The 10072-nt window shown below is 42.5% G+C and overlaps 1 protein-coding gene across 1 annotated transcript in view; it reads right to left on the bottom strand.

Moving 5' to 3' along the window:
* LOC310835981 (BCL-6 corepressor-like protein 1) overlaps positions 1-8549 on the bottom strand; it is a 142092-nt gene extending 133543 nt beyond the window's left edge. The window contains 1 exon segment of the mRNA XM_083720952.1: positions 7583-8549. Within this exon segment, the coding sequence (XP_083577078.1) occupies positions 7583-7668 (86 nt within the window). The 5' untranslated portion in view covers positions 7669-8549.
* Positions 8550-10072: the final 1523 nt, after the last annotated feature.

A 10072-nucleotide genomic window follows, 5' to 3' on the forward strand; every position in this document is an offset into this window, starting at 1 on the left:
CTTTCTTCTAAGAATCCTGGGAGCTGTAGTCTACGCCTCACAAAGCTGCAATTCTTAGCTACTAAAAACAACCTACAGTTCCCAGGATCCTTTGGGGGAAATCGTATGCTTCAAATGAGCTTTAGAGTTATGACTTCCGGAGGCGGCGCGAACAGTAATGGCGGTCCTCTTCACTTCGTGAGGAGGAAGCTCCGCGGAAACTGGGTCGTCCGCTACGGCGAAGCGGAGACCCACATCGGAAACCCACAGGCAGCAAGAGCCTGTGGTCCTGAGACTCGGCGGGCGCCAGAAGCGGCTCCCAAAACGCAGAAGGAACCCCGTAAGGGGCTTCGGAACGTAGAGGGGGTATCGCGGCGCTGTGAGTTGATCGCAAATCTGCGGAGTGAAGCCGCGCTGCTGCTGCCAGTGAGCGCTGACCTTTCTTCTTGAAACTTTCTGATTCGGAAAAGCAACAACCCGTGAGTAAAGAAGGACTTTATTTAATTGGAGACTTAAAATTTATTGAATTTGGCTGAAAGCGGAGTGACGAAAAACAGGAAGTCCGTCTTCCGCTGTCATTGAACTTTAAAGCAAAGAGCTGGAGGAGTGGAGGCAAAGAAAGAACTTTTAACTTAATGGATCTGAGCAACCACTGAACTTTTCTGTAAGTGAATAAGGACTTTAAGCACTTGATTTCATGCTCTATACTTGCACCGTGATACCTTTCTTCTATTGGAAATATAAACTGAGTAAGGAACCCAGGTGCTGGAGCTGCCTGAGCAACTGAGCTGTCAGTTTGCAGATTTGGTTACTTTGAATCAAAAATTACAACAATCTGAGGGGAGTTTGGACTTGCTATTTTGAAGCATCATTCGAAATACCAGTATGCACTGTCTGAAACAATGTGGCTACTAATACTAACTCTGCTTAAAACCTGTTACTGAAGGTTCCTGGACTTTAAATTTGATTTCAGCAATTTTACTAGAATTGATCTCTCCCCTAAAGACATTTTAAGCTCCCCCTAGAGGATTTGGGATTTACAGCAGTGACATTATTTTACTTTCCTTTTCCTGGCCTCCTGTTTGACTGTTACCATCTGGGCTGTTGTTTTCTCATGGGAACAACTCAGCTTGACCTTGACTTTTAGATAACTTTGGAATGAGTGGCGCTAGAAAAAAGGGACCTAAAACCAGACAAACAACTTTAACAACTTTAACCTCAGCTTCTCAGGCACGTAGATCATCTGTACCTACTCTGCCTTCAGAGGAAGAAGCCGCTTCTCTGCCAAAAGCAGGGGAGGAAGAAACTGAGCAATTACAATTGGAAGATATGGCCTCAGGAGCAACTACTTCTATTCTAGAGAAAATTTTTGAAAAATTGGAATCTTTGGATAAGAGAGTGGAATCTCTGGATAAGAAAGCTGATGAGCAAACAGCTAAAATTGATCAAAATACAGAATGTTTAAATAGACTAACTGGACAAGTAGCACAGAATGTACAAGCAATTGGAGAATTGACGGGGGCCACAGCAGACAATCGGAAATTGGCTGAGGATACTAGCCAAAGACTTGGAATTTTGGAACAAGAGGTAAGACCACTCTGTAAACAAGTAGATGAACACCAGACCTATCTCTCTATGATAGAACTGCGGAATCGGGAAAGCAACTTAAGGATAAGGTCGATACCAGAAGTGGAAGAAGGCAACTTAGCTGAGTTCTTGACTAAAGAATTTTCCAAGTTTTGGAACTTAGAGGAAAAGGATTTTAAAATCGTATCCGCTTTTAGGCTTGGAAGACTTGTAAAGAAAGAGAAACCCAGAGACTGTTTGATAACACTGAGAACAAAGGAGGAAAGGGACAAGATTTTGGGCCTACACTACGGAAAGTCACTGGACATTTCGGACAAAAGAATTGAAATTTACAAGGATATTCCTAAACAACTGCTTGACCTTAGATCTGACTACCTTGAATTGGTTAGACTGTTGAGGAGCAACTCAATTATCTTCAGGTGGGAGTTCCCTCAAGGACTATCTTTTACTTTTAGAGGGAAGAAGATCAAAATCAGAACATTGGAAGACAGAGATAAATTCTTGATTGCATACGGAGAGGACCTTCAAAAAGGAATTTAATCACCCTTTGGGCCTGGAGTACCAGCGGTGCCTGCACCCTTGGAACTGGAAGATCCAGCGAATAAGATACCACCCCCAGGAAAATAACCAGATTTATTCAGGATGTCTCTGCAACTCTTGAGTTGGAATATAAATGGCTGCAACATCCCGGAAAAAAGGAGGAAAATTTTTCACATATTAAAAAAGGAACAATTGGATATTATTTGTTTACAAGAAACACACGTGATCAGGCTCCACAGAAAAGTGTTAATAAATAAAAGACTTGGCCAGGAATTTATATCTTCGGATAGAGTAAAGAAGAGAGGAGTGGTGATATATGCAAAAGAGAGCCTGTCACCTAAACTTCTATTTAAAGATGAACATGGAAGAATTTTAGCAATTGAGATACAACATCAAGGAGAGAAGATCTTGATATTAGGAATTTATGCACTAAACGAAGGGAAATCGGAATTTTACAAGAAGTTGCATGAGACTATGCTGGATTATCTGGACTACGATAACATCATCATGATGGGAGATATGAACGGGGTCGTATCAACTAACATGGATAAGTCACAAAACCAAAATGTTACAAAAGATGGCAGACTACCAAAGACTTTTTTCGAAATGACTGACAATATGGACTTGATCGACATTTGGAGAACGAAGAACCCCTTGGGAAGAGAGGGAACATTCTTCTCTGAAGCCCAGCTGACTTGGACAAGAATCGACCAAATATGGATATCTAGAGGTCTGGCACCGAAGGTCAGAAAGGTGGAAATCTGCCCAAAGACCTGCTCCGACCATAACGCAGTAAAGATGGACATGACACTACTACCAACCGGCTCCTTTAGATGGAAGATGAATGACAATCTGTTCAGAGATCAAGAGATCACTAAGAAGGCCCAAAAAGTTTTGAAAGACTATTTTGAGATAAACTTGAACACCACGGTGGACAAAAGAATCATCTGGGACGCAAGTAAGGCTGTGATGAGGGGGTTCTTGATTCAACAGAATGCTGTAAAAAAAAGGTCACAAAACGAGAGGAAAGACAAAATCTTGGAGAAAATTAAAGATTTAGAGAAGAAGTTAAGATCAAACCCGAAGTCACAGCCGATTTTGAAAGAAATTAAACTTCATCAAGCACAGTATTCTAAATTGATAAATCAGGAAATAGAGTGGAAGATTAAATTAATGAAACAAAAAACTTTTGAATCGGCGAATAAATGTGGAAAACTGCTAGCTTGGCAGTTGAAGAGGAGACAAAAATTAAATACAGTTACAAACTTAGAGATTGAAGGAAGAAACATCCAGAATCCTGTGGACATTAGAAAGTGCTTCCAGAGATATTTCAAAAAATTATACACTCAAGGGCCGCAAGATGAGGTTGAGATTAAACAATTTCTGGGAAAAAATGGGCTACCAAAACTGTCACAAGAAAATAGATCAATCCTGAACTGCAAAATAACACGACAAGAGATTGAACAAGCCATTCAGAACATGCAATTGGGCAAATCTCCAGGGCCAGATGGGCTGACCTCCAAGTATTATAAGACATTAAAAGACTATTTGATACAACCACTGATGGAGGTCAGCAATGAAATCATGGAGGGGAAGAGGGCGCCGGAATCGTGGAAGGAAGCTTTTATCACATTGATATCAAATTCGGAAGCTGAAAAGACACAACTTAAGAACTATCGTCCCATCTCTCTTTTAAATGTGGATTACAAAATATTTGCAGACATTCTGGCAAGTAGACTTAAAAAAGTTTTAAATGAAGTAATTCACAAGGACCAGGCAGGCTTTCTCCCAGGTAGACATTTGTTTGCTAACACAAGGAACATTATTGACACCTTGGAACTTTTGCAAACAGATATAAACACAAAAGCAGTGTTAATTTTTATAGATGCGGAGAAGGCCTTTGACAATATCTCCTGGAAATTTATGAAGGGAAATTTAAAAGAAATGGGAGTGGGACGGGGTTTTGAGAATGGGATTGATGCAATATATTCAGAACAAAAGGCTAAATTGATAGTCAACAATGTGGTTACAGAAGAGTTTAAAATTGAAAAAGGAACACGACAAGGCTGCCCTATTTCCCCTTTGTTGTTTATTTCGGTTCTGGAGGTGCTCCTGAACATGATTAGAGGGGACCGGTTGGTGAAAGGAATTCAGGTCGGAGCGAAACAATATAAACTTAAAGCTTTTGCAGATGACCTAGTTTTGACCCTGCAGGAGCCAGAATCTAGTACGAAAAGAGTATTACAATTGATTCAAGATTTTGGTCGGGTGGCGGGATTTAAATTAAACAAACAGAAAACTGAGGTATTGGAAAAAAAACTTGACAAATACAGAGTCAGAACGGTTTCAGAGAGAGACAGAATTAAATGTGGTTAAAAAAGTAAAGTACCTAGGGGTAAATATAACAGCAAAAAACCTGAGTCTATTTAAGGATAATTATGAAAAATGTTGGTCAGAAATTAAGAGAGACTTAGATAGTTGGACAAAATTGAAACTTTCTTTGTTAGGCCGAATTGCTGCTATCAAGATGAATGTATTGCCAAAAATGTTGTTTTTGTTTCAAACACTACAGATTGTGGACAAGACGGAGTGCTTCCGGAAGTGGCAGAGAGACATCTCTAAGTTTGTCTGGCAGGGCAAAAAGCCCAGAATTAAGTTCAAGATATTAACTGATGCGAAAGAAAGAGGGGGCTTTGCCCTGCCAGACCTAAAGTTATACTATGAGGCCGCAGCTTTCTGCTGGCTAAAAGACTGGCTACTTCTTGAGGACACTGACGTTCTGGATTTGGAAGGTTTTAACAATGCTTTTGGTTGGCATGCATACCTGTGGTATGACAAGGTTAAGATCAATAAGGCCTTTAGGAACCATATCGTCAGAAAAGCAGTGTTTAATGTCTGGACAAAATATAAAGACTTATTGGAAAATAAAACTCCAAGGTGGCTTTCACCTCTGGAAGCTAAGGCCCGAAAAAGACCCAATATGGAGGCCAAATGGCCAAAATATTGGGAAATATTAGAAAAAGATGGAGACAATTGGAAATTGCAGTTTGGAGAAAATGAAGGATAAAGTGCGAGACTGGTTACATTACGCTCAGATTAATGAAGTTTTTAAAAATGATAAAAAGTTAGGGTTCCAGGTGGAGAAATCGAAATTGGAAACAGAACTGTTAGAACCTAAGACTAAGGTACTTTCAAGAATGTATAACTTGCTGTTAAAATGGAATACACAAGATGAAATGGTTAAATCGGCTATGATAAAGTGGGCACAGGACATCGGGCATAACATCATGTTTGAGGACTGGGAAAGGTTGTGGACCAACGGGCTGAACTTCACTGCATGTAATGCTTTGAAGGAAAATGTAATGAAAATGATATATAGATGGTACATGACCCCAGTTAAACTTGCCAAAATATACCATTTGTCTGATAACAAATGTTGGAAATGTCCTCTGGTGGACCTGCCCTAGAGTGAAGGCCTTCTGGGAAATGATATATAATGAGCTGAAAAAGGTATTTAAGTATACCTTCACTAAGAAACCAGAGGCCTTCCTTTTGGGTATTGTCGGCCAGAAGGTGTTAAAGAAGGACCGAACATTTTTTATGTATGCAACAACGGCAGCAAGGATACTCATCGCTAAGCACTGGAAAACTCAAGATCTACCCACACTGGAAGAGTGGCAGATGCAACTGATAGACTATATGGAACTAGCCGAGATGACCGGCAGAATCCGAGACCTGGGAGAAGAGAAGGTTGAAGAAGATTGGAAGAAATTTAAGATTTATTTTAAAAAGCATTGTAATTCGGTTGAATGTTAAGATGGAGGCTAGATCATAAATAATTGGCCACCATTAAATTAGATGCAATTAGGATGATAAATGTGATTGAGGAAAAATCATAAACCTTTGGGAGAATTATTAGATTATATTCTAAATGAATGAGACACAATAATGTAAACAAGATGATAAATTGCGGGCAAGAATTGACAATGATGCAAGTGGGAGCGGGAGACGTGAGGGAGTCCAAAGAAGTTAAGAAGCTATGTTATGATATATGTTACATTGATCTTTATATTTGCATTTATGTTTAAAAATCTTAATAAAAATATATTTAAAAAAAACAAATGAGCTTTAGAGTTATGATTTATGATCTTGAAACACTGGTCTTGCTGGGGGCAGCAGGCAACTTTTGCTATTTATTATGTCCATTACATCACTTCAAAAATGTGGAAAGCCAGTCCTGCTGCATTTGGGACCCCTCCTGCTCCTTTTACTAAGGAGTGGGGCTCTGGGCATGCATCTCCGAACCCTGCCCTGATAGCACCACTGCATACTAGAGACTCAGAGAGGTGCCTGTGATCATGTAGGAGTGATTTGTCCCACTTTGCCTCTGCTGGTGATGCATACGGCTACAGGTGAAATGTCATAGATCTTGCAAAAATTAAAAGGATCCAGCAAAGCTTCTCCATTCAAACCTGATACATTGAAAGTTTCTGATTTTAGCTTAAAAACTACCATTCTAATATAGATCTCGCAATATTGAGTACTACTTGGCCAAATTCATACTTTAAATGAATGATGATGATGATGATAATAACAACATATTATTATTATTCAATGTACCACTTAATGACAAAAAAGGCTCGATACCATGTGATGCAGTGGTTAGAGCAGACTAGGAAAGGAGAGACCCAGGTTCAAACCCCCACTCAGCCATGAGGCTCCCTGGGTGCCTTTGGGCTGATCACTCTCTTTCAAAGTAGCCTACCTCACAGGGTTGTTGTGGGAATAAACAACGGGGGAGAGAAGAACCACAAGTTACTTGGAGGAAAACATAAAACTTTCATTATTATTAAACAACAAAGCCACACACTTCCAGCAAAAAAGAGAGAGTTAAAATAATTAACAGAGATCATAAAATGTACTGGCTGGTGCTGATCTGATCCATAGTCAGCACATCTGGTGGGTACCAAGAGATAGCTACTTTAAAGCAGTAGTCTTCCAGCTTTTTCAGACCCAGGAACTTCCTTTAGCTCAATCATACATATTTAGCTCAATACCCATTTATTATTTTTCTTACCATATATTTGTATGGTTGTAGAGCTACTGTTTTGACCCACTGTAGATAAGTAGCGGATACCTGGTGCAACAGTTTAAAGCTGATGTCTGGTGCCGGGAACTTGTGGGAACTTGTGTCCCTGCAGATGTTGCTGGACTGCAACTTCCAGAAGCCCCCAGGCAACAATCAGGAATGGTGGGAGTTGTAGCCCAGCAAAGTCTGGAGGGCCACAGGTTCCCCAGCCCCACTCCCAAGTCTCTTTGGCTAAAACACCCTACAAATTAAGTCAGCTGAACTGCATTTCTGCAAACTGGAGGACACCCCTTTTCCCAGCATCGTCTAACAAGGAATCCAACACCTCATACACACCAGCTGCCCAACCTCTTCGCTCCTGGCCTGTGGAGGCTACGCGCACCTCACCTCTCTTCGCTGAGGCCACACATGCGAATCCACTCAGCGCCAGTCCAGTTGTGCACCCCGCTGTAGAGAGGCGCTGCAGAGATCATGACAGCGGCTCAGTGCCAGCCAGTCTCAATCCTGTCACGGGCTCTGCCTATTGAAAAACAACAACAACAAAACACAAAGCATTAGGGCCAGATTTGACAGTCGCTGTTTTCAGCTTCTAAGGGGCAGTTCAGACAGATAAAGAGCAGGGGGGCAGTCACACTGACCCTTGGCTAAGGTGAGGTGCTGCCATGCACAAAGTTAGGCTGGAGGCAAGGGCATCTGCAGAAATGTTTTTGGGAAGGTGGAGCTAAACCACCAAAAAGGGGAAAGCAAGCTAACCTCTTTGCCGCACAAAATGAGAATACCGTATTTTTCCCTCTATAACACGCAGATTTTTTCTCCTAAAAAGTAAGGGGAAATGTCTATGCGTGTTATGGAGCGAATGTGTGGTCCCTGGAGCCAACTGGCCCGAGTGCATCACACATTTTCTTCGAGGGTTGTCTTCGTTGCGGTCAGCAGAAGCCAGGGAAGTGCTTGCTAGGAGGTTTGGCCACTCTGCAGCCCGACTGCGTGTTTGCTAGTGTGTGTGCTTTGTGAGTGTGTGGTTGCCTGTGTGTTTGTTCGCTAGCGTGGGTGCTTGGAGGGAGTGAGAGAGTGACGGACTGCTGCATCTTCTCCTGCAATTTGCCTTTTAAAAAACTGGAAGCAGCGGGGCAGTAAAAACCACCTCCGAAGCCCCATTTTTCCCTTCTAAGGCTGCAGCTCGGCTTTGGGAGCCCTGAACCCCTGCCTTGTTCTTGAGGGATCTTTGAGGTTTTCCCTTTAGCTTTAACCCAGCCCCCTTATTTTACCAGTTTATCTTCATTCTCCGTCTGCTAAACTGATTGCAGGCAGCGAGAGAGAAAGCTGTTGCTTTCCTGCATTCTGCCTCAGGGTCTTACTGCCCACCCTCTTCTCTTTCGTTAAGAGGGGAAAGCAGAGCGTCCTTCCTTCTAACTCCTCTCCGTGCTCCTGTGCTGCTGAGTCTAGAGACTCGCAGGCAACATGCAGATTGGGGGGCGGGAGAGAGAGAGAGAGAGAGAGAGAGAGAGAGAGAGAGAGAGAGAGAGAGAGAGAGAGAGCGCGCTGGCTGGCTGGCTTGGGGAACTTTTGCCTTTCTTTCCCCCCTCCGGTAAAACCCCTCTCCTGCATTCTTAGCCAGCTGCTTCTCCGCACACCCCTCTCAGTGCTCCTTGTCCCTTCTATGTTTTTCCTTCCCTCCCCACTTAAAATGTGGTTACAAAGCACGGATCCACATGGATCCTCAGGATTTTTGCATTGGGTCACCCCAAATTCAACATCAGATCACATAGCAATGATCTGATGCAAAAACAGGGCTGCAGTGGTGCAAAAACATGGTTACAAAGCATGGATCCTCAGGATCTTTGCATTGGGTCACCCCAAATTCAACATCAGATCACATAGCATGTCCATGGCTACAGCCTGCACCAAAAAAATCACGCACCCACTGTTGCCTGGGGCTGCAATGGTGCAAAAACGTGGTTACAAAGCACAGATCCACATGGATTCTCAGGATTTTTGCATTGAGCTACCCCAAACTCACCGTCAAATCACATGTCTGTGGCCACAGCATGAAGCACAAAAATGATACATCCACTGTTTCATTCAGAATTTTTTTTCTTGCTTTCCTCCTCTAGAAACTATGTGCGTGTTATGGTCAGGTGCGTGTTATCGAGCGAAAAATACGGTAATTACCGTACTTCTTGTACTTTTTTGCCTCGTATCTCAGGCTTGAAACTTAGCTTGTTTAAAATGAAAAGCGGGGAATCTGGGAGTTATGGTTCATGGGGTGCAGGGTTGTCTCCTTTGTGGATGCCTACGGCTGGAGGAAGCATGGAACACTGCAGGAGAAGAAGTGCAAAAGGCAAAGGCATGCACGTCAGCTTGAAATTCCTTGAGCTGAGTTCTGTTCAGATAAAGAGTCATTTCCTCTCCGCACTGCCAGGCAATTAATTGCAAAGCAATTCTCAGTACAGATATGCAAGACATGAGCTGTCAAATTTCCAGACTGGGGCCACAGTGGGAAGACCATACAGGGATTGTGGGAAACCCAAAGAGGGGAGTACTGTAACTTCTCATGATGAGAAGTTAGTAGAAAACACAACACCAAGGGAAAATTCAAAGTCACTAGGAAGCTGTGTGGTGTAGTGGTAAGAGCTTGAGACAAAGGAGACCCAAGTCCAAATCCCTTGGGCCCATCGTCATGTATTAACCTAACCTACCTAACAGGGTTGTTGTGAGGAAAAAAATTGGGCAGGGAGGAGCATCATCTATGCCACCTAGATCTCCTTGGAGGAAAGATGGGGGTTGAATGCAGTATATGAAATAAAGGGGGGAGAGAGATGAGGGAAGCAAGTGTGAACTCTTTCTCCCATGCACCGTATCAGTGCTTTATATGGTTAT

The sequence above is a fragment of the Podarcis gaigeae genome (genome assembly GCF_964106915.1).
Source record: "Podarcis gaigeae genome assembly, chromosome: W".
NCBI lineage: Eukaryota > Metazoa > Chordata > Lepidosauria > Squamata > Lacertidae > Podarcis > Podarcis gaigeae.